Consider the following 25,110-nt stretch of genomic DNA (forward strand, 5'->3'; position numbering starts at 1 on the left):
GAGATTAACGGTGATGGGTGCCATGTTAACGTCGCAGGCTAACGAGCGATTAGAAAGCCGCGGCGCGTGATGTGCGATTGACACTTGCTCCGATCTGATGGAATGGCTGCGGGTGAGTCCGGGGCCTAGCCTAGGGCAAGCGGTGTGAACACCGATTCCGGCTTACTCACGGTCAAGCACATGTCGCCTTGCAAAAAAGACAGCCTATTTGACATTGTTATTGCGCGCGGGGGCTAGGAGTGTTTCAAGGTTGCCACACTGTTATGCTTAATGAGTAATAGCTAGGCTACAGGGATACAAGAGGCAGTAAGGGAATGGCTGCTTTTAGCATTTCACATGTTCCAATATAATATAATATAATATATCATGTTAGGTAAAGATCCTATCCTGTGAAATAGAGACTTCAGATTGACATCACTCCGTACTTTCTGATTCTCACTGTTGAACCCTTGTGTAATTTTTTCAATCCTTTCAACATGACATCAAAGGCGTTTCGCATCAAAGGGAAGCCATTGAAAAAAAACAAAAACACTTGGGAGCGGAATTTTCACCCAGATGTTGACAACATGTCAAATTTTAACATGGCAAGATCATTTAGTTTGAACGCAACCAATTAATTATTTTATATATATATATATATATATATATATATATATATATATATATATATATATATATATATATATATATATATATATACTGTATATATATATATATATATATATATATATATATATATATATATATATATATATATATATATATATATTATAATAAATTGTGTAAGTACTCATGATTCTAACTTGACTAACTTTTTCTATTGCAGGTTTGTGTCACTATTTTCTTCCTTTTAAGTAAAAAAATTGCCATTATATATTTAAAAAAAAAAGGAATTCAATCCCTGCTACTTGATTTTCATTTATTACCATATTTGATGCGGGTATACCTTGCTTCAACAGAATTATCTGACAAAAAAAATTGCAATTTTACAATAAGGCTTTGTTACTGCAAAAAAGTGACATCAACATCATAGCCAAGTTGCAACCGCTCTACCTCAAAACTGAAATAGTTTAGCATTTGTTCCCCATGCTGACCATAATTCACGAACGAAACTTGATTATCCTTGCTGAATATATCACATCGCGCAATCAAGCTTGATTTTTCTTTAACATAATGAATTCAGAAACGAGAAATTATACGGGCCATGTAAATGTATAATCGACTGTTCTAATCCTCCCCCATCGGTGCCAAACGAAAGCATCGACTGTTGTTGTTTGTGATTAAAGATCCAAAAATATGTTCCAAAAATATGTTTCAAGAGAACAGAGAAAGTGCGTGGCATATCGAGGCCCACACACGCGATTCTCCCGCTGCGCCGCAAAATAAAAAAAGCACGAACCTCGTAGCTTTCTACAAGACACGCGACATCAGTGTGACTTTGAGCCTTTGACTCAACAACAATGGTGGGCACAATAACAACTTTTATTGTCTCGTTGACTCTGATGTCAGTCTGCTCCACTGAACAATGATGGATTCTTTTACAAGCTTATCTGTCAATCATACTCTTAGAAATAGATAGCATACACGTACAAAACTCGGGTGGTTAAGGCATTTTCTCCACAGCGTTAAACGTCAACTAATGCTAGCAAGAAGAAAAATAATGTCCTGCTCAAGACACACTAGCCCGTCAACCGACAGCTTGCGCAGCCAGCTAATGCTAGCTGTAGCAACCTACATGCCAGGGAACTAATTTGAAGTGAGTTGTAAAAGCTTCGTGTAAAAGTTATGATGTCTCCATCTGATTCAGTTAAAGTGCACCGGTTAGAGCAGGGGTTCTCAAACGTTTTGAGAATGCACTGCAAATGTTTGTGGAAACAAAAGAAAACAAAAAAAATCATCTAAGCCAAACAGATGGTGCCTTTTTATTCAGCAACATATTCAATTTGAGAACAAGTATATTTGTTACAAAATAAAATGAAAACAAATATATATATATATATATATATATATATATATATATATATATATATATATATATATATATATATATATATATTAAAGGAATATAAGAGTTTGAGCTTAAAGTAGTTCATTAGATGTTGCTACATTCTGTGTATGAGAGTGTGAGACTGTAAAGTGAACAAAACAATATGGGGTGCAAGGGAGTGTAAGAATGGAATGTTTCAGAGCAAGCGGTGCTAGTCGCGGGGACGAGATGGCCTTGGCACCTGGTGAAAAACAACTTTGAGGAAAACTACAACCAGGAGGAGTAAGCAAGCGATTCTGCAAGTGAAGAAAGACCAATGAGAGCAAGCTAAAGTTAACTGCATTATACACATAGCCAATAAAATAATGCCAGGATGCCTTTGTTCATGTTCCATTTGCATATTGTGTAGTATAACTCATTGCTGGGCAACTCGGATGAGAGTACGTCTGCTGGTGGCAACAGCGGCGTACAGGGCTGTATTGAGAGGGACCCGAGACCCAGGTGCTTGTATTAGATCTGCGTGTTAGGAATAAATCCACTCGTGTGTGAAAATGCCGGCTTCCTGATACCTTTCTATTGCAGAACGAGCGCGCAAATTGTTGGATGAGTGGCAGTTGGGTAAGGTCACAAATTGGAGTCAGATTACTAACTTGAGTTTATGTTGAATTAGAAATAAAATTCCAACAATATATATATATATATATATATATATATATATATATATATATATATATATATATATATATATATATATATATATATATATATATATATTTTTTTTTTTTTTTTTTTTTTTTTTTTTGATTAATAGAGTAATCTAATGTTCTGTTCTTCCTAGACAATGGCTTCTAAGTACGTAGACATACAGTACAGAGCACTATGAATGCAGTATAAACAGCGGCCAGAGGTGGCGCCAAAAAACAAAGACTAAGCCAAACAAAGCAAAAATCTTTAACTGTTAAAAGATCAACTAGATGAGTTTTAAAACACCCAAATTATTTCATGGACCCCTTGCAGTCAGGCCACGGATTTCCGGGGCGAACACTGAAAGGTAATCCATTTAATTTGTTTATTAATTATGGTCTTTTGACATATACACAATCATAAACTTGGCGGGATACGGATGGTGCGTAACAGGGTATTTGTGGCAAAAAAAAAAGAAAAAACAACTTGAGCCACATCACAAGGAAAAGAAAAAAAAACAACTGTTTCGAGCACATTCAAAGTAACACTGGCGAGGCGTTCATTGACCACTCAAAATGTGGGAAATCTGAAACACACTTGACATGCAACAAATATATAATTTATAGGAATGAAGAAAATCTGAGGATTTTGCATAGATGAGATTTATTCAATTTTGCTATAGTTTTTTTTAACATTGTCCCCCAAGTGTTGGTGCATCCTATACACCGTAATCTAGAAAGTGCCAGAATATGACAGTAAAATTAAGGGTGCATCCTCTACACAGGTGCGTCCAATCTTTGGGGAATTAAGCCAATAGGCACACTGACCGCCGATTACATTTTGGGTAAACTTACAAACCGTCGAGACTGACAAATACGATTATTATCTAAAAAAATGTTATGAGTGCAGTATACCCAATCCTGTATCCCTTTTAACATTAATCAAAGCAAAAAGCAATACAAATCAATTTACCAACTGTGAATTGTTTTGTACAGCGTTTATATGGGTTACAACTTAGTCCAAAACTGAAAACCGCAATAACCGCAATTTGAGAAGCACTGGCTAACGTACCTACACGCATCTCCAAATGACAATGACAAGATGATGCAGCAGTGACGTCAGCGCGGGGACGGCGCAGACCCCCTTTGGTAATCTGGAAGCTCCCCCACGGTGCTGCCCAGACTGTGGATTTAATTAAACAGTGTGAAATTAATTAATCAGCGGGGTGTCAGGTAAAAGAACTCATCACTGAAACGACTCACGCAAAACCACGACAAGCATTTCAAGTGCGCTGACGGTTATTAATTTTCAGCACGCGTCGTATGATAGTTGTCCAATAGTGAGATTAAAACGGTTGCCGTGTGTGTGTGAGGGGTAGGGGGGGTTGGTCCTCTATAAAAATCAAAGTGTAAACCTGTGTTTGATCTGTTCTATCAATTAATTAAAAAAACGGGGACTTGTATGTAATAATGTGGTGCAAATGAGATGGAGATGAGATAAAATATTCATTTTGTTATCAGGGGAATCAGCCTGCAGGGCAATTTTGTCTCCACTTCGACTCAAAATGGTGTCCATATGGTAACGGTGTACAATGTATTTTTTATTTTTTTTCAGGGAGATTGGTGCGATGCCTCGTGGCGTTAAAGGAGGCCGCCTGGCTGTGACAAACTGTTGCAGGGATGTGACGTGAGATAATGAGGTTGTTGTAAGCCTTAAGTATGGAGCCAGGCGCCTCGGGGCGACCCATCTAAGCGCCCGTGTTTGCTCACTCTTTAGAGCAGAAAAAAAAAGAAAAATTGCATTGCCTTCGCAAACTTTTGCTTTCATGCGACAAAACCTCTTGACATTGCTTTTTTTTACCCCCCCCAACTTTTGCAGTTGCGCCGTCTCAAGGCGGCTTGACTTTGAGCTATTTATAACCTCTTCCAAGCACCCCACTGGAGGATCATGTGATCTCGGGTACCCGCGACGTATTTGATGGCGAACCTTCGTCGCACTTCCTGTAGCGACATCCAAGGTCTTTGGAAAAGAAATTAATGGGAATGCACAGAGGGAGGTTTGTCACTGGCTTTTATCATTTCCTGCCAATGATCTTTTGGTGCTTAATCGTATTAATAATGCAGCAGTGCTCATAGTTACACAAAATTTCTACATGGATCGTACCTTGGGCACATTTTGAATGACTTGCAAAAGACTGGAATAAACTTCATTCAAAAAGTCACGGGGTTCAAACCTTGTATTGACTCCCTGTGGCAGCTGAACTTTGCAACCAAATGGACAAAGATGGACCTTTAGTGTCATTTTACTTTGAAAAGCTTGAAAAGGAAAAAAAAAAGGCTCGTTTTGCAAAGCCAAGTTCAAACACTGTATTAGTTGTTCATCTTTAGCCGACCGGCTCAGTGCAAAACATCCCTTTCATGTTGCCGGCACATGGCCTTGCAAACTCCGCTGGAGAGCGGTGCTGATGTGCAGAACCGAAATTTGAAAGTTGAGAGGATTTTTGTTTCCTGGGAAGACTACAAGAAAAAGAACGATGATTATAAAGGATAAAGAAAAAAGCTCTTTTACACCAGAGATTGAAGTTAAATACTTGTTTTGAAATTCACATTCATTTTAATTCATCTGAATAAATATGTATTACAAGCTTAAAGAAGTATTGTAAAATGTGATGAATCCCACTTAATCGTGTAATCTTGCAATACCGTAATTCCCCAAATATAAGACCCATCAGTGTATGAGATGCACCCTAATTTTGGGGACATTTTTAGTAGCATCTAAAACGTTTCAACAGTCGTACCTTTTCATAAAACATGAACAAGAACAGCGCAATTGTGTTTTTAATGGCAAAATAACAGTTCGCGTATGTAATAACTACATTACAACAGGGTTCGATTGACATATTAAGAGGAGCACTGGCCACGAGTGTCAACTGTCATTCATTAAAATAAACAAAACAAAAAAATATATATTTAATAAGAATTCTTGTCGCTGGCACAAACCTACGTATTTCACAAGACGAAAATTCTCGTCCGTGGCACTGAAAGAGTTCATAAAAATGTCATTTGGTGAAAGCAGAATAAATGTGGTGGACTGCATATCAGATCCAATAGAGATAGATTTAGATAGCTGAAACACAGAAGCTCATATCTGCAGGATTTTTTGATTGACAGATTTCACACAGCAAACAGCATTCTACACGAGAACCCAGTTATTTGCCCAAATCTCCATTATTTCCCCCAGGTAAAACGTCTTTGGTTTCGTCCATCAACATATACCAAAACCATCAGATCAGGGATGTGTTATCTGATCTGTGACCCCCCCCCCAAAAAAAAAACATGCTACCTCCTTCAGCACTTTTGAAAATGTATATCGAAGGCTTTTCTGTTGACATCTGCCGCTGATCTCTCAAAGCCGCCGCCATTTTACTCAATGAGCTGCGCGTGTAGAAAGCGGGGAAAAAGGGGAAAAAAAATCCCTTTGTGTGTTCAATTTAGAGCAACAGCACTCTACACATTTTCTATTTGTGTGGCGCTGATTGCGGCACATGGAGCAAAACAATCCTGCTGTGGCTGCTGCACACAGAGAATTGCTATAATGTTTCATTACACAGGGAGTGTAATCCCACTACCGCTACTCCGACTACTGCTAATGCCACGCTATAATTGGAGAGTGCTTTGTGTTTGTTTGCGTGCTGCCAACGTGCTTGATGATTGTTGGCGAGGATACTCATACTGCGACCTCCCGGGCCATTATTTTTGGAAGGAAATCTTTCTTTCGCTCTGTCTCTTTGCCCTCAAACACATATGCCAGAATGAGGAATTTGCTTGACATTTATAGGGCCATAAAATACAAGATTGAAAATAAGGCATGGAAATAACTAAGAATTAGTCATTCTCCAACTTAAGGATGCACTTTGTGTCTGGGACGTGCCCTTAATTTGAGTGTCAAATTCTGGAATTGGAGAATTGGTGACAATGTAAAAACAATAGCAACACAGAATAAATCTTATATTTGTAAATTCTTCATATCCATAAATCATTTAATTGGTGCGGGTTAAGCTAATGCCATGAACAAGAATTCTTATCTTTTAAAATAGTAATAAAATAATAAATCATATATTTTGTTTTGTAGCTGACACCTTGGACTAATACTTCAATAATATAGCCAGTTTTTCCACACATATAACAAAGATATTACCAACATGCTATTCTAAGTAAGGAATGGAAGTCAACCTTTCATATAATAGCACCCAAATTTACATAGACATAGCACCCAATTTTCCGTTGGCCTTGACAGATGAGTGAAGATGCTAAATCTACTAGCCCTCTAGATGTTTCTTTTGCCAAAAATTCTCAGCACTGAAAGAGTTAAGTGTGTTCAGAATTCCTCGCCAGTATAACGCTGAATTTGCACAAAGCAACTGTTTTTCCTTGACTTATTTTTGCCCTAAATACCTGAAATTGCGCACTGTCAGTGCTTCAGCAAGTTTATGATTGTGTGTATATGCCCACAAAAACGCAATTAATAAACGAGGCAAATGGAATACCTTTCCATGTTCTCTAACCGGTGCACACAGACCTGTGTGTCACTCTTAATTGAATCAGCTGGGGACATCATAACCTTTACACGATCCTCTCCGTTTTGATAATATTCCTGTGTGAACAAGGATGGACTCGGACATTGGTTCAGTCTGCTCCCTTCTTTTATGGAAATAACACCGTAACAACCTCAGCTACCACGAGCTGTTTAATGTACTGTATTTCATAGCACTTGTGGCCCTTCCCTTTGAATTAGCGCCTGGTAAAAGTATTTTTCCCGCCTAGGTCATTTTACTCTTTGTTTTGTGATATCACTAAAAAACAGCTGAGATTTTGCGTGAAAACCCAGCTCTACACAATCAGCCGGGAAAAATGTGCTGGACAGAAAGTTCGTTTACGTTAGTATTCCAGAAAATACACTAAATACAACATCTGACTTACAGGCTACTCGTATCTCGGAATGTTTGTAAATCGATTTTTTTGTACGTAGAAGAGCGTCCAGACAGAAATTAATAAAGGTGATTTGAGAGGTGAGACCAGACAAACAATTTTCTCATCATGTTTTTATTGGACAACCTATGTCACCATTCTTCAATGAAAATTAGTGACCTCAGACTAATTGCTGAACCAAGGCCTTCATTTTACATTTGAAAATCAATGGGACACCACCAAAGTAAAACATGCCAAACGAATGAACACTGAAAAAAAAATATGCTCCCTTTACATATTTATTATTACAGTTGTATACAAAGGTACCAATTGTCTTTTACGGGAGCTCATTTAATTGTTCAGCCGGTCACTTTATGCTACTGTTAGATAGATAAACACTATTGTTTGTAATATCCAAATCATTTTCAAATAACTTGTTGCGACACGCATGGAGAATAAGCATATGTCTTATGAATGCTGGTTATTTTTGAACACTCTGTTCCAAGTAACTGTCAGCAATTGTGTTCGTCATCACGAAGCGGCTCAGTGTTTAGCATAACTTGTGACAGCAGCTGTCATGTTCGTCAGAAGACCTTGTGTATTGCTCTCCATGCGCTTGCTTTTTGCAATATTCTTACAAAGGTAAAATGAAAAAGACTGCTTTTCCCAGTGCATTGTGAAAAAAAAAAACACATTTATACTGAACCCACGCATATGGAGTACAGATTTCTACATGTCGACTATACAGTAGGGGGTTTAACAATCTTGTTTTTTTTTTTTTTGGAGTCGACTGACCAATCGTTGACGTGCTTGCTCACTATTCACTCTTCAAACTCCTTCCTGGGATAGGCCCCGTCCCCCGACTATTTTATATAATCTCATCCAACCTCATTTAAATATCTTGAGGGCCTTGGAGGCAGTCGGAACTTGAACGACTCACTGTATAGTAATAGTACCGTATTTTCCGCACTATAAGGCGCACCTAAAAGCATTTTTTTTTAAAAGCTGATAGTGCGCCTTATAATCAGGTGCGCCTTATATGTGGATCAATATTGAGCTTCGGAGATGTGGAATGAACTGATAAAGTAAGATTTACCTGTTTCTTCGTGTTTACAGTTGAACAAGGTTGGTCATATTGACAATGCGTTATTATGCTATTGAGAGTTTAGAGTTATTATTTGCGTTATTATTGTTATTACTTTGAGTATTACTATATTGTGATTGAAAAAGTTTTAAAATATGTCATTAATTGAGGGTGTGCCTTATAATCCGGTGCGCCTTATATATGGAAAACGTTTTAAAATGTCATTATTTGAGGGTGCGCCTTATAATTCGGTGCGCCTTATAGTGCGGAAAATACGGTATATCATTTTTTCAACCAACTACAGGAGGAAGTACTTTGCATGAATGCAGTGCTAAGCGATTGTTTCTCGCAAAGCTCCCCTTAAAAAAGAGAACAAAAAGTCTCGACAAACTTCAACAAATGATTACTTTTTACAGGGTTTGTACAGGTGAAAGTTTATTCTGAAACAGAAAAAAAAATCTTAACTGCATCAAAGTGCTTAAAAAAATCTTTTTGTAGTTTCATAATACCCTCATACCCATCTGGTCCCTGCAATTAACCTGCAAAAGTACCTCTTTAAAATTAGAAAATTACTCCTCAATCGAGGTCATTGATTAGCAAAACTGTTCCACAAAAGAAAAACAATATTTCCAGCTTTGTACTGTATCGTAGCAGAGCTACAGTTGTGTTCCAAGAATGATTGAATGAATTTTCAAAAATGTGACTGCGTGACACCCTGAAGGTGTCTGTGATTTGTGATTGGATGACTGGGTTGGGGCAAGTGGAAGAAAGAAGAGGATTGCGAGAGCGTGTCTGCGGGTAAAAGACTGACGGATGACAGAAATGCCGGTTGGATGTTTTCTTTATCGACATTAGCCGTTCATTTTACAATAAAGTGGTTATTGATCGAGCGCTGCAGTTTATTGCCTGTCTTTTCACTGTCACAGGTGTTAGGTGAATTTGCTGACGGCTGACATAAGGATTTAAGACTGCTCGTCTGTAATTGTAAAAAGGGAGCTTTTCAGTGTTTTCCAGAATGGAATTCCATATTTTGCAAGCGATTGTGTTCGATTTTATTCGTAGTGAAATATTTGCACATGCAAAAGGCATTGTTTTGGGAGTGAATGCACTAGTTTTTTATTTCAGTGAGGTATCCATGTTGTTATCGAAATTGGCGATTGGTCATGAGATAGTTCTCGGTTTTGATCCTGCTCTTAAGATCACTTTTTAAGGGTTTTGGTCTTGTCTGTATGTTGAAGGCAGTCATGCTCATTCGCCGCAGTCTTGGGTGGACTAAGGATTTTCGATGATTGAAACAATAAATTTCTTTGGATTTGAGATTTGTTCCGGTTCAAAATATAACACAATTTTAATTTGCTCTTTTTTGTGTTTGTATGTTTTCTCTTTGATACATGCAGTCTCTGTTTTGTCTCAAGCTTCTGGTTTCGATTATGGCTCCACTCTTCCTGTGTGGAGTTTGCTTGTTCTCCCCGTGCCCATGTTGGTTTTCGCCAGGTACTTCAGTTTCCTGTTTGCATGTTTTTTCGATAAAGTTTATTTTGAAGCAATGACTGGCCTCTCACAACATTTCCTGCCTAATTATCACTGAGACTATCAGCACATTCTCCCTGTGTAATGTACTGTATTCCACAGCACTTAGGGCCCATCCCTGTTTATTAGTGCCCAGGAAATGTATAATTCCTACCTGGGTTATTTTTGTCTTTATCTAGCAATACATTGCAAAAAAGCTAAGCTTTCCCAGGCACCCATGCACGACATTATCAACAAGGGAAGGGTATACAGTTCGTATTACAGAAAATACACTAAATACAAAATCTGACTTACAGGCAACTCTGATCATAGCTGTGAATGTTCGTATGTAGAGGAGCATCTATATATATATATATATATATATATATATATATATATATATATATATATATATATATATATATATATATATATATATATATATATGTATATGTTTAACATTTGTGAGGTGTAATGATACCCTACATTAGTGCTTCTCCATTATTTTTTTGCCAAGCCGCCTCAAGGAAAGAGAAAACTAATCACGCTCCCTACCCCACTCAACACACTAACTATAAATAAGAATATTACAGATAAAAATTGTGTAAGTATACCTAAATCGGCATCCTTTTTAACAAAAAGGAACAAAATAAATCAACTTTCAACAACTGTTAATTATTTTTTACAGTTTTAAACAGGTTACAGCATAGTCTAAAATAGAAAAAATAACCAAGTGCATGAAAATGCATGAAAAAAAAAAAAAACTACACTTCACATGAGAAAAATAAAGCCTTTTCCCTGGGGTCATCCTCGCCCCCCTAGAGGGGCCCCGCCTCACTATTTGAGAAGCACTGCTCTACATCAAGGCCACAATTGTGTTTCATGGCTGAGTAGCAATATTCCTTCCTTGCGTGAAGATGACATTATTGACATTTGGCTCCAACATGCCTAAAAGCTTGCATATTAAATGTAGAGCATGAGAAAAGGAAGGGAGGGCAGGATGGGATCTGGAGAGGGCTCTCCTGCAGATGTTCAAGAAATACAAAGAGCTGCAAATGTCAGACTCATTGGCCGGGCTGCGAGTGGTCACTCAACCATGGGATTAAAAGCATTTAAGCCTTGTATCACCCCCATCTCCTTCTTTTTTTTTATTTCGGACTATTCGGGGGAGACGGAAATGGAACAATCACTAGTGTTTGGCTGTTTATTGCTAGTGCAAAAGTGGCTGTGTGCATGTGTGTCGCTGAATGTACCAGCGAGCTTTCTAGCAGGGAAAGAAAAAAAAAAGAAAAGAAAGCATAATGAGCAAAGCCTAAAAGGGTTTCTGTGTTGTGGTTAAGGTGCAAAATGGACTGTCACTACTGTTTATTTCATTCATGTCTGGATGTAATGGAAAACATGCAATCAAATGTAGGCCGCCGTGACTAGCAGAGTGCTTCACTTCACACTTCTAATGCCTCCTGGTCAACAGCAGGCATATTTATGGGCAGCTATTGACGTTTTCATAGGGACCTCGAGGGAGCGTAGGGGGGCCTTGATTAGAGCGTGCCACAAAATAAATCTCGGACAAGAGGCATTTCCGAGTGGCTTTTTAATTCAGCTGTCACAGCGGCGGCGTCTCCCGCCTGCGTTTTCTTGTTTCACATTGATGAAAACGCAGGTGGAGAGTTGAGCGAATTCCGCCCGCCGCTGCCACAGACTTGTTTTTTTTTTTTTTTTTTGCTACTGCTCTCTTCGCACACAAGTGGAGGTTTGCAGTGCGGCCGCTGGGCACAGTGGGTCAGCGCTCACAAAGCTCTGTTTGTTCCGAGGGCCTGCAGGGTTGCCCGGGTAAGCTTGGCTCCAGAGGGATGCGCCGTCTCACACGCTGAGCACGCTCGCTAACGCATTCATCTCCTCTCCTCAATAGGGGTTTGTATGTCTCCTCTTATGAGACCAAGAAGGGAAAACAAGACTTTCTGCAAACAGGGCCTCGGGATAACAGATTCCACTCTTGTTGCTCCCTCTTTTGTTTGAATGCCATTTTTCACTCGTTGCTTGTGGTGAAATGCGGCCTTTTTTTGGGGGTGTTTTTTGCCGTGTTGTTGTTTGGTTTTGTTCTGCCTCTCTTTGTGCTTTTCATCTTCTTTTGTCTCGCGCAGACGCACGCCTTTGTCTCGTGCCGCTGTATCAACATATTCCAAGAAGGCGGAAGATAATGCTGAGATGAGGAAATAGCTGACAGCAACAGGCGCCCGGGCTCGGTGAAGCCGCGTCGAAACGCGTTGTCGGACTGTTCATTTGATGCGTGGGCCGTTTGTTGTACAGGTGACCAAATTTTCAGTCTACCTTTTCGGTTATTGCGGTAACTATTCTGCCTCGCGAGAGGACTGAACAAATCAATGCTCACTTGAATCGGCCATTGGGATAAACACTGAAGGAATTTTCCCACTTTTCTTCAAACTTCAAACTTTTCTTCTAACTTATTGTCATATGTGAGGAAGAGTTTGTGCACGTCTTAGCCAGATAATATGCATTATATTAAAAATCATATTCCATTACCCATTCATATGCTATAGAACATCTAGTCAATTGTGCTGCCATTACACAGCTCAAGTCCATGTTGTTAGCGCTAGCCGCTAACTATGCATGTGGTGCATTCAGTGTTTTTTTGGGGTTTGTTTTTTTTCCCCCAACAGAGTCCAGATATTCAGTCCCAGGTACATTTTTTTTCAAGTATTTAGTACTTGAAAAGTATGGTATGAAGATGAATTGTGAAAAGTAATCCATTACTTTAGGTAATCAAGAATCAATCAGTTACAGAAGTAATTGATTACTTGATGGACTAAAAATTTCATTAGTAATCAAGCACCAAAGGAATCTATTACTTTAGATACCAAAATTTACTTTTGTAATTACATAGTAGAGTAATAATTTATTTTATGTACTGAAGTAATCAATTAGTATTCAATAAATTTAACAAAATTAAATGAATTATTTTAAGAACAACACATATTAGTATTAGATTAGTATTGAATTACTAAAACTATTCAACTACTTTTGGTTAAGTATTAAGCCTTGGACAGTATTTTGTTAAAAGGAAAAAAAAAACACACCTGAATAAACACCTGAAAAAAATTACCTTTATAGAACATCTAAATCTCAGGAAAATAGAGCAGACTTTTTGTCATGGCATGGCATGGACAATGTTTGTAAGGAGGGGGAACCCAAAAATGCAGGAAGGCTGGGAGGTTGTGGCTCAAAAAATGGAAGTTTAATAAGGAACTGAAAAAAGAAACAACTGGAGCAAATCAATACAAAGTACAAACAAAACTGGAAACTGAACTAACTCACGAAAAAACATCAACGGTAGACAGGTGAAACTTGCAGGGGTGTAACTCGCATAGAAGAAACCGTAGACTAGGAACTGAAGGACTGTCTGGCACTAAGACGCTCAGACAATCACCCGACAACAAAACGGACCTAAACTGGGACTTAAATACACTCACATTAAATTAGGAGAACGCAAAACAGCTGGACAGGCACAAAAGGCAAGGGAAGCTGATTGATCGACATACGGGGGCAGGTTAGGGTTAGGGTAAGGGTTAGGGAAATCGTTCTAATGAGTACACAGACAAGAAATAAGACACTTTTGACCGTTACTTTATTTGGATTGTCGGCAAAACCGTTTCGCCGTACCCTACGACGGAGCTCCCCTAAAAATTCCGACCGCCCCCTTTGCTTTGAGCTCCTCAAACACCATCCCCGTGATCCCCTCACATCACTCCGGTCCAAACGTCACCGTTGTTGTGGGCGACCGCAATCCGCCGTCCACATATAAGTCGGTGATTGAAGGGAGCGCTGTGACACGCAGCGGGATGATTTAGTTTAATGACCGTGGCAGTGACAGTGCCGTGATGGAAATTGGACTCCCCCTGCAAATTTACATCACTGGAGGCTACTTCGGGGGGCTCTTTTGGCGGCTGCCATGCAGAGCACGAGTCGTCAGGAGGTCCTGGATATGTCACGCTTGTCACCTTCCTTTAAGTGCATGTGCGGACGTGGGAGAGGGATTAATATTATATAGCCTACGGTAGCACAGAGGACGTCTTATCAGCGGCGCAGATGTGATAAGCACCTCTACCCCCATGAAAACCCGCACAAATCTCCCGCAGAAGAGACAAGCATCTCTTTGTGTCGTTTCCTCACACTGCTGAGTTTCAATGCGCCTTTACGTGTTGGCAGATATGATGCAATTTCACATCTGTTGTAGTTTGATGTGCCTGGATCACACTGTGTGAAATCATCCTGATCGCAACACGTCTCCTCTCAATTATTTAGAGAGGTGGCATATGGCTTTGGAGATAGTAATCAGATTTTCTTTTGATTTTTTTTTTTTTTTTTTTTTGTCGCAGCTATTCAGAGTAGCCTAAAAGCTCAAATAACCAAAGAAAAGTCTGTGATCACATTATCAGGCCGCTCAGCATCCACACCCTCTACTCCTTTCACCCGGGCGAAGAGAAGAAAAAGGTTTAATCAAAATGTCACTTTTATAGAAATATTTTCCATCATCCCCGCGACACTCATCTCACATTAGTTCACATCAATACAGATGTCAGCATGCGCAAATTGCATTGCCTTCAAACACATTGGGAGCTGTGAATGGAAGAAGCGGCAGACCTCGCTGTCACTTTAGTTTTATCAGAGAGGTACCGAGTGGAACCATGGAAACAACATGTGACATACAAAAACCACATCAAGGCCAGCCAATACTTTAATGACAATTTATTGAAGATGCCGCCCTCACACAAGCGACGCCGTGTCGCGCAGATGCAGCGTGCATCTACAATAAATACAATTGTTAACTGAGGCCAATTTTCACTGTGTTTACATTAGTGCGTGCACAAAGACAAATGCTGCTTATAAAAAATGATATTACCAAAACTGCATGTGAATGCTGAGAAACGCAATAAAAATGAGTTGATGCAAAAATGGAGAACCGGATCAATGCTTTAATAACATGATGCAAAATTAAGGTTCTTCAAACCTATCCATCATTCATCCGCTTGATATCAAGGGTGACTAGATTTTCAAAAAATACAAAATGGGACAGGACAAGTTCACTGAAAATGAAATATGCAATTCTCAAGAGGAAATATTTATGACAAATTTGATCGCTAGTCAATCTGGTGACCGGTGGTTGTGTTATTACTTTAGCTAATGCTAAATGCGATCTTGAATGACAGCTCAACGGCGCCATACTCTTCACTCACCATCATCCAACTTTTTTGCTTGGTTCTGGTCTTATCAGTCGTAAAATTTTTATCCACTGACCCTCAAACTTAAAATTGGCATGGGACTGTTCTGTTTTTGTCAAATAAGTAATAAATGTTTCCACGTACCCGCTTCAATCTTCTCACAGACTTGTCATTGCTGATTGGTGCATTGAACAAGTATTTCTATTGACGTTCGAGATGTTTCACTGTGTTCACACCTCCAGTCAACCGACTTTGACAGTACAGTACTCGCTTCTTTCTGTTTCTCTTTGTCGCTATCTCTCGTCGAATATGAGGTCTTTAGTTGCAAAAACGTGTTCATGAAACTGGAAAATTGGCACACCGTACTTTGCTGGAAACACACTGCCAGAAAGCTCAACTCGCTATGATCTGATTTCACTTCCCATGATTCATTGACACGGAAGCATGTAGTAGTTCTAGTTCCTGTACGATGGATTGTGAAAGGAAGCAGTTATAATTCCTTTATAATTTGTCTATCGTATAAATCGCATGACAACTGTGCGATTGAAATACACATGGCTCAAACAATTGCTTTGATGGACCAACGTAAAATCAGGATAGTCCCCATTAAAACGAGACAACTGATCAACTTAATCCCACTGGTGTTATGGCCCATTGTGTCCAACTGTCTGCCTTCCACTTAAAAGTTCCTCAGTATTTCACTCCGTTTTTTATCAAATGTCACACTAATAGAGCCACCTCTTTATCACTTATTTTCACATTTCCTTGGAATAGGATGTATAAAAATAACCTTGGGTAAGTAGCTCTCTTACTCCTGAAGCGTCAAACTGCATTCTGCATGTTTTTCAAGTTTTTCTTTGAAACACACCTGATTCAAATGATCAAGCCCACAGGACATAGGCCATCGTGGACTGGACTGAGAGGGTTTTAAATGAGCACCTTTCACTGTCGTTATTATCTGATCGCGAGTAAATACTGAATACCGATCTGCGTATTTCTTGAGATGGACAGTCCCTCAGGAATGTCAGACTTTGCATGTGTCTGTTACTGACAGACGGCCATTTTGCCAACGAATAACGAGAAACCTCAACAAATGTATCAATGATAGAAAGTGTTTAGTTGGCCGTCGTTGTATTCATCACTCACTGGCAGAGATCGGCAATCTGCGGGGAACTGATGGATGCCCGTTCTGCCGAAGAATGACGGACCGTCAAAAATCCCTAAAACGCCTTCTTCTTCTGATGACGGAAGTGTGGGTGAAATAAAACCATGGACCGGCAGACTAACGATTACGGTTTGGTTCGCTGACGAATGATAATAGCATGACTTTGAAAGCTGAAAACCAGTGTCCTTTTGGGTGAAATACTATACCAACAATTTCCCTCAAGTTTTCATCATTGGTGCGCTAGCCTACGATGTGTGTTTCTCAGCATTCACACAATTTTTGCGCGCCTTCTTGCATGCCTAGCCTGCAAAACGTTCTCTGCTAGTCTAACTGAAAAAGAAAGTGTAGCTGCACACAAGCAAAAAGTTGAGAGACCTTCGGGGTCTTGGGCGAATTGCGTGCACACCTACACGATGCCCAAGATGCGTGCCACCCACCAGCGACAGGGCATAATCACTCTGCAAGCTACCTGGCATCCTCGGTAGTTGTACGGCCAGGGCCAGTGGCCACGTAGCGGCTCGCATATTCTCTCGCAGTGCGTATAGCCGCGCTGGCATTCGGCGCAGCAGATCCCCTGGTGGTCCAGCATGGAGTCAAAGGTCATGGCGCCTCCCTCGTCGGCGCCGGCGACGGTCCCGGTGCCTCCGCCTCGCTGCAAGTTTTTCAAGCGCTGTTAATTTTGATGAGCGATCTTTTTTAAAATTCATGCTCATTTGCAATTTAGATGGTCTGGAGTTTAAAAAAAAAAAAGTCCAAAGCGCTCATCCGGCCAAACATGTGACTGGGGTTCTCTTAGGCAGTATGAATTTTTATAAGCGATGGGAGTTTTCGCATCACTTTTATAAGTTTAACAACTTGGGGTGGCAGCTGTTGCCCAGGTGACCCGCAGTTAGGGCTGCTAATGCAACACACTCATTGCTAAGTGACATACTTAACACCACATTTCTATTCATTACCACCCCATAAATCTTTGGCTTGTTTTTTTCTTTGTTTCTGCCTCTTTTTATTTTTGATTCATGTGTCTATATCTATCAACAATTGTCTGCTTCTTCAATGCCAGTCAAAAGTATGGAAACACCCAGGAGCTCAGTTTCATAAATTGTAGCTTCATGCTTATATAGTCTACATTATAAAGAAATATTGTTGGGATTATTTGCTAAATAAAATAAAAATCTTAATAAAAATGGAGTGTATTTTATAATTTATATTCTTTAAAATAGGAACTGTAGTCCTGACAACAGCTTTGCACATCTTGTTATTTTTTCAGTCAGCTTTATGATGTGGATGATGTTTTATGACCCGTAAGGTTTTTTCATTTCACAATTGTGCATTTTCAAGAGCTAATAGCATGAGTTTCTTGACTTCTTCATGTGTTAAAGACCATCATTACTTCAGTTCATATCTCATCTCATCCAATCTCATATTTTTTTTTCATCCCTCATATTACCTCTTCTCTAGTATCTCATTTCAAATCTCCGTTCATCTAGTATTTCCCCATCTCATCTCATTCACCCAATCCTCATGTCTCATCTCACCTTTCATCTCATTTAATCCAAACCATCCAATCTCATTAAACCCAATTCCTCATGTCTCATCTCAACTTTCATCTCAGCCCATCTCTCATTTTACTTCTCATGTCACTTCCTCACTTTTCATCTTATATCTTGTCCAATTTCCTTTCAGTCATCATCTTGTTTATATCATACCACCTCATCTCACTTCATCCCATCTCACATCTCATATCACGTTCATCTCATATCCAGTCTCATCCCATCCCATCATCAGTTCATCAAATCCCACCCCATTACTTATCTTGCATCTCTCATAGCGCTTCTCATTTCACCATCTGATCCCTCCTCATTTCATATCAATCTCATTCCATCTCTTCCATCCCTCATCTCACTTCATTCATATTACCTCACCGTATCTCATACCAAAGCTTGTCTCATATCCCATCGCATCCTCTTTCATCACATCCCATCTCATTTCATATCACCTCTTTTCTCATATCTGAACTCGTCTCATAACCTGTCCATCCTGTCTCATTCCACCCCATCCCCTATCTCTCATCTCACCTTTCATCCAACCTCACCTCATCCAAAAGCTATTTTGATAGCTCACATCTCATCCCATATCCGATCTCATCATTCATCCGGCGCATGCGTGTTTTGGTAACTAGGCTATTCCTTCTCCAACATCCTTTGTAACAAAGCAAGACACATGCAAAGCGATCGTGTGTAAAAGTGTTGACAAAACAGCAAAGTTTCAACGGTTGATGTTGCTTTCAAGGGTTGCTGCAGGGCTCCGTAAACGCCTCTTGATGGCTCATGTAAAATTCAGCAGCTTTGAAGCCTTGTTTCGAGTACGCCGCGCTCAACTCACATGATACGGATTGTCGGGGTTGATTCCCGATCCCACATCCGACTGGAGCCCCTCCTCTCCTCCGTGTTCCCCAAACCTGGAGGAGTCCTCCTTTCCCGTCACCTCCGCCATCTCCATCCGGGCCTGCCGCTTGGCCCGCTGTGAGTCCCTCCTCCTCCTCTTCCTCCTCACCCCATCTGTCAGGGCGGCCACAAGAGGACAGAGTATTGGGTCAGTGTTCACAAGACGCCCACCGTGTCCTCCCAAGTGCAATCCTACGTAAGCCCCAAGCTTCTCAAACGTGATGAATTATTCAATTACCAGCAGTGATATGAAGTGGCCTTGCATATTTCATAAGTATTCTTTTTTTTCTTTTCATACAATGCAACGGTATTTGTCGTGGTGTGTTCACATGTGTTTCGCTCACTTCTGTTACTGGCAGAAGTATGTCGAGCATTAGTAGAGTTAACTCTTTCGGTGCTAAGCGTTTTACCAAACGGCAACCCCTCAGGTGCAAACGTGCTTGGTACCAAATGAAAGATTAGATCAGGGATGTCAAACTCATTTTAGCTTGCGAGGAAAATCTATTCCCAAGTGGGGTGGACAAATAAAATCATTGTATATATTCATACAACTTTAAAACTTCAGATTTATTCCTCTTTTTTAACTCTTTCAGTGCCATGGATGAGAATTCTCATCTTTTAAAATAGTAATAACAATAATAAAATTCTCCTCAAATACTTTTTTTTTAATTCAAGGAGGGTAGCTGACACTCCTGACTAATGCTTACCTAATATAAGCCAATTGAGCAGTGTAGTGATAACTGTGTCCATTGGGTGGCAGTGTTTCCACACATACAACATAGCTATTACCTACATGCAATTCAAAGTAAGGAATGGAAGTCAACCTTTCATATGTTACCACCCATATTAACACAGACATAGCACACAATTTTCTGTTGGCCTTGAAAGATGAGTTCAAATTGTAAATATACTAACCCTCTAGAGGTTTTTTTTTCCAATAACGCTGGCGATAAAAGAGTTCATTCTGTCGAATATAATATGAGCACAACATCACCTTTAATCATAAAACATTCAATTTACTATTATTTTAAAACTTTTCAACTTTTTCATTTATTGAAACAACTCAACTAATTTCCATTCTCACTTATGTCACAAAATAATCTTGCGGGCCAGATTAAAGCCATTTGCGGACCAAAATTGGCCAGCGGGCCGTTGGTTTGAGAACCCTGGATTAGATTAAATTCTTCAACAGAAGAAATTCCATTCTTTAGTAATGACTGTTGGAAAATGGGTAATTGGAGTGACATTGAGCTATTTTGGACAAAAAAAAGGAGAAAATAAGCATTTTGTGAAAACATTTGTTTTCTGCACAACAATGACATTTTACACTGATTTTTGTTTTAGTGGCAGCTCTCAATGGTGAGCCATCAGAACTTCATATGAGCAAAAACCACAGAAAAAAACAGCCTTTGTGAGAATGGTGCAGATCATTATTCCTTCTTGACATTAGCTGAGGATGAGTCACTTAGCTAGATTCGAATCTTCTTAAAAAATCACCGCAGTCACTGTGTACATGAATATCTAGTTTATCGCTGTTCGGATAGAGTTAAGGTATCGCTACTGTACTGTGAGAGATAATGAGATATGTGGTATTATATAGTGTTCATAGAACACATTCACAACAGTCAATAAAAGTCTGGTGATGTCCTTGGGCTAATGGTTTTGTTCCAGTGGATAGAGATACAAAACAGCAATAGGAAGTGCAAATCACTACTAAAACAACACTACAAGGATTTAGAGTTTGAAAAAGATAAGATGAAATCAAATAGGATGAAAGCCCCATTTAAAAGACATGGCCACGACCCTCTTAATGCCTTTCATTTTGACTGTATTATTCTACCATTTTGAGACTGAAATTGTTGCGATAGGATAAAAAAAAATGATGTTAGTGAAATTTGCAGCTATGGTGTAGGAAAGAATAAGACTAATAACAGTCATCAAAGCAATTTGTAGCGTTTTGGAAAAGAGCTTTTCATACTGTATGCCCCATATTTGAAACGGCAGAAGGCGGTGGGGTTGACCTATCGTGTGAGCCATCGATGCACTTTTGTCAACCTTTTTTCAGACACGTTTAGTGCCGCGCGTTTACCTTTTTCCTTTGACTTTTGACATTTATTCCGAACTGAAGGCGGTAATTTGGACAAATTGTAGAAAATTATTCGTGAGGTGACAAAGAAATTAATAGATTCTCATCAGTACTGTGCCAATTAGTTTATTTGGTTGAATGTTTTTCTCTTTTTTGTTCAGTTACCTTAGCCTAGGAATTAATCCACTCCCAGCCCAGCTAAAAATAGATCTTTGATGTCAATTGCAGCCAATGGCAGTGACTCAGTTAACAGATTCAGGAACAGCCAAGTTCAAATTAATCTTTGACGTCTATAGCCGTCAATGGCAGTGGATGAGTTAACAGATTTAGGAACAGCCAAGTTAAAACTTGGTAACTACACTATTTTTCAACACATTTTGCCATTTGCTGTCAACTGAAAATGTCACAGGTAAAGAAAGACCTATCACAGCTCACATGTTTTTCGTCATGTGACACTCGCAAGCAGATCCGTGATTGGTTGTTACCAGTCAGATCATGTGATGTCATTTTTAGCCGACTGCAAGTGGCAAAATATCTTTTTCATGGTGTTAACTGTACTTGGAAACTAATTGTTTCAAATGAACGAAAGATAAAAGAAATTAATAAAGTTAACAATGGCAAGTGTGCTTTTTCTTTAATCCCTGGGGAAAATTTTGACCCAACATGGGCTTTTTGACATGTGATATGAAAAGGAAAGAATTCATAAAAACCCACTGGGAGGGTAAAAGACATTGTCATAGCTTGTCAAAACATGATGACTTTATATATAACATGCTGCCATCCCTTCGAAATGCTTGCAAATGAGAGGTCGAGAGGTACACCCTGTAGGTGTCAAATTTAGCCCATGTCGGGCTCATTTACTGCCATTTAAAGTTAGAAATACTGTCAATTTTGACGCAATCTAATTTTTGTGTTGACACCCCAAAATCACCGGGTGGCGCTAGCGGCTAACTTATGACATTTGCAAGCCTTTCAGCAGGGACTTCAAAGATTGGGTTAGCCTGAGCGCCCATAGTGCAAACGTTTTCAAAAGTCATAATACTGTAATTATGACATAATTAATATTTAGATTTCATAAATAAACAGCGTAGTTACTTTTGCTTTTTTTTGTTTTGTTTTTTACATTCTTACAATTTTTGCACATAAAGGGGGCATATTTCTCAGCCATTTTTTTTTAAATAGGTATGGCTAGGGCTGATGCCAATGAACGTTTTGAAGGCTTGAAAGTAAATATATATTTATATTTGACAATGTTATGACTCTTTCAAAGTCAGCCAAAGATGGGTGATAATAAGGCCGGGCTAGTGAAAAATTCCCGGACACACGGAAATTAAAACGGTGTTGGGCCTCATGGCGTTGATTTAAAAAAACAGTTTAATTTGGCTCTTTTTGTAACCGCTATCCTTCATCTATTATTGGGAAAGTACCAAGTGGCTTCATAGCCTTCACGTTAGCATCTTGCGCTATCCAACCAAAAACCTCGACCGATTGGAGTGCCGTTCAATTTATTGAATGCCAAATAATATAACGATCTATTGGGGCACATCCCTGATGCAGAGTTCCACCGGGATAAACTATGAAAGACTTTTGAAATAGACCAAAGCTAGCCAATACGGGGTCAAGTTTTTTCCCCCAGACTTTGGAATGCCGTGAGTCACTTTCTGAAAGCAAACCTTTGGGAATGAGCGGTTGGAGCCAGTAAATAGGTAACTCTCCGCACAGAGCCAAAATCTTGGGGCTCAAGAAAGCGATGTCCTTCAGCGGCTCCTCTGAAGAAACCCAGATGAGGAACGCTTCATCAAACCTCACTGGTATGTCTTCGTCAGTCTGCCAGGACAAGCAGGAAAAAAAAAAAGTAAAAAAGTGGAAATTGTGACATTCAAGAAAAAGCCGCGTGCGTATACCAGGTCAGACATCAGTGAGTCTTTGTTGCCAGCTCCCAGGCGGGGAAGGTTGCCTTTGATTTGGGATTTTATATAACACTTGTCTCCGCCGAAGAATCGGATTGCGGTTATTCCCTGCGCCAAATCACAGAGATGCCATGTTTACACTCGCGGCTCTGCGAAAGCGACGCAGACGGAATGTCGGCTCGACCTTTTCGACGACGGCGCCGAGTCACTCACGCTTTGAAAGTCCCGAATCTCCACGGCCTCCTCGTCCCCGCTGCCCGTTTTGAACCTCTCCACGTTGTCGTCGGAATCGATTTCCACGGAGCCCTCCCTCACCTCCCCGTTGATGTTCATGCTGTAATGAGCGCTGTACACCTGCAAGCGTTCAAACGCGGGACGTAAAACGACTCATTAGTCGAGTGGGGAAGCGGCGCAAGTGCAACGGGGCAGGGAAACCGGCACGCTGCTGCTTTTACTTCGAGAAGGCCCGTGTGCTTTGTGCTCAGCGGGAGTCGAGCGAGGGGGGGGGCGCAAAAACCGCCGCTGATCTTTGCCTTACAGGTAAGCTCATTAAGATGTGAGTCAATATGGAAATATGTGGTGGGCTCACTAGCGATTCATGTGCTTTGACAAACATTTCGTCTTTGCATCAAGGTTGATTGACATACAGGCCTCATTATGTTTTTCCTTAGAGAAGAACGTTGCTATGAGAAATATTCTATTTCTTTTTCTATTGGTGGAATGGGACGCGAGCCTGATAACTAAAGGTGTGAAAGATGACAAGCCAGCTGCTCGTATCACCGCCTATCACTGTTAAAACGGGCTCGGACTGTTAATCGATTAATCGAAAACCAGTCGATGATCGGATTAATCGAGGATCGTTTTTGATTATTGATTTTTCATTTTGAGACCCTCTTCAATTCAAAACGTAGCTATTTTTGGTAGTTGGATTTCATCGGTGCTTCTCTTTTATTTTTTGCAGCATTGGTTAATCGATTAATCGACAACTAATCGATGATCACATTCATCCAGGATCATTTCTGATGATTGATTTCAAGACCCACTTTAATTTAAATGGACTATTTTTGGTAGTTGGGTTTAAACGGCGCTTCTCTTTTATTTTTTGCAGCACTGGTTAATCGATTAAGCGACAATCTATTATCAAATTAATCAAGGAACATTTTAGAACATCGAATGATCATTTTGAGACCGACTTTAGGTTAAAATTAAACTATTTTTGGTATTGTTTGTTGGATTTAAGTTGTGCTTCTCATTTCCTTTTTGCACGCCCTGCCCCTCCCACACACTCACACACACTTGCTCTGGTGACTACAAACAATTTTAATTTCTATAAAAATGTTACAAGCATAGCTAAAATTGTAATCTTTTAAACATTAACAAAATAACAAAAAAATTTAATCAATTTTCAACAAATGTCACTTTGTACTGGGTTTATACGGGTTACAGGTTACTCTGAAACTGAAAAAAAACCTTAAAATGCTTGAAAATGCCTGAAATTAAAAGAAAAAAATGTCAATCTGTATTCAAACTAGACACAATTTTGACCATTGCTGAAAAAAAAGAAGACATCAATATATAACATTCACACAGGAGCACCAATAGCCAAACATTTTAACCTAAACTAAAAGCTATAAAAGCTAGGAAAACCTGTTTGTCTAGACGACAAGCCATACTTGCCTGTAGAGGGCACGTGTCTGTTTATCATTCGTCTCTCATTCAATGCACATCATTTTTTTTGGCCAGAGTCTCGGTCAATGTAGTGGTGGAGAGTGTGTTGCCAGCACTTGAGGCAAGTCAAGGATTTGGCCCCTCTAATAAAAGGACCCGCAACATGGGTCTCGTCTATCTTACCTCTTTTTGACACCGCGCTTCGTCTTAGTATTAGCGGCATTGAAGTGAGTCAAAGCAAGTCTGAGTTCGGCTTGTGTATCACGCTGTCCATTCACCTACGCAAATAACGCCAATGTGGTCTCACATGGAAAAATGTGCATAGCTGGGAAAATATAGTAAATAAAAACCTGAATCAACAATTATTTA

The 25,110-nt window shown here is 39.7% G+C and overlaps 1 protein-coding gene across 1 annotated transcript in view; it reads right to left on the minus strand.

Moving 5' to 3' along the window:
* cnmd (chondromodulin) overlaps positions 1-23,547 on the minus strand; it is a 37,862-nt gene extending 14,315 nt beyond the window's left edge. Inside the window, exons 1-6 of the mRNA XM_088414996.1 lie at positions 23,529-23,547; positions 23,287-23,427; positions 23,068-23,181; positions 22,837-22,990; positions 19,016-19,191; positions 17,103-17,285 (exon numbers count right to left, since the gene is read on the minus strand). Coding sequence (XP_088271122.1) covers positions 17,103-17,285; positions 19,016-19,191; positions 22,837-22,990; positions 23,068-23,181; positions 23,287-23,406 — 747 coding nt within the window. The 5' untranslated portion in view covers positions 23,407-23,427; positions 23,529-23,547. The remainder of the gene's footprint in view (positions 1-17,102; positions 17,286-19,015; positions 19,192-22,836; positions 22,991-23,067; positions 23,182-23,286; positions 23,428-23,528) is intronic.
* Between the last annotated feature and the right edge of the window lie 1,563 nt (positions 23,548-25,110).

This window comes from Hippichthys cyanospilos, chromosome 5 (genome assembly GCF_059441005.1).
Source record: "Hippichthys cyanospilos isolate Australia breed blue-spotted pipefish chromosome 5, RoL_Hcya_1.0, whole genome shotgun sequence".
Classification (NCBI taxonomy): Eukaryota; Metazoa; Chordata; class Actinopteri; order Syngnathiformes; family Syngnathidae; genus Hippichthys; species Hippichthys cyanospilos.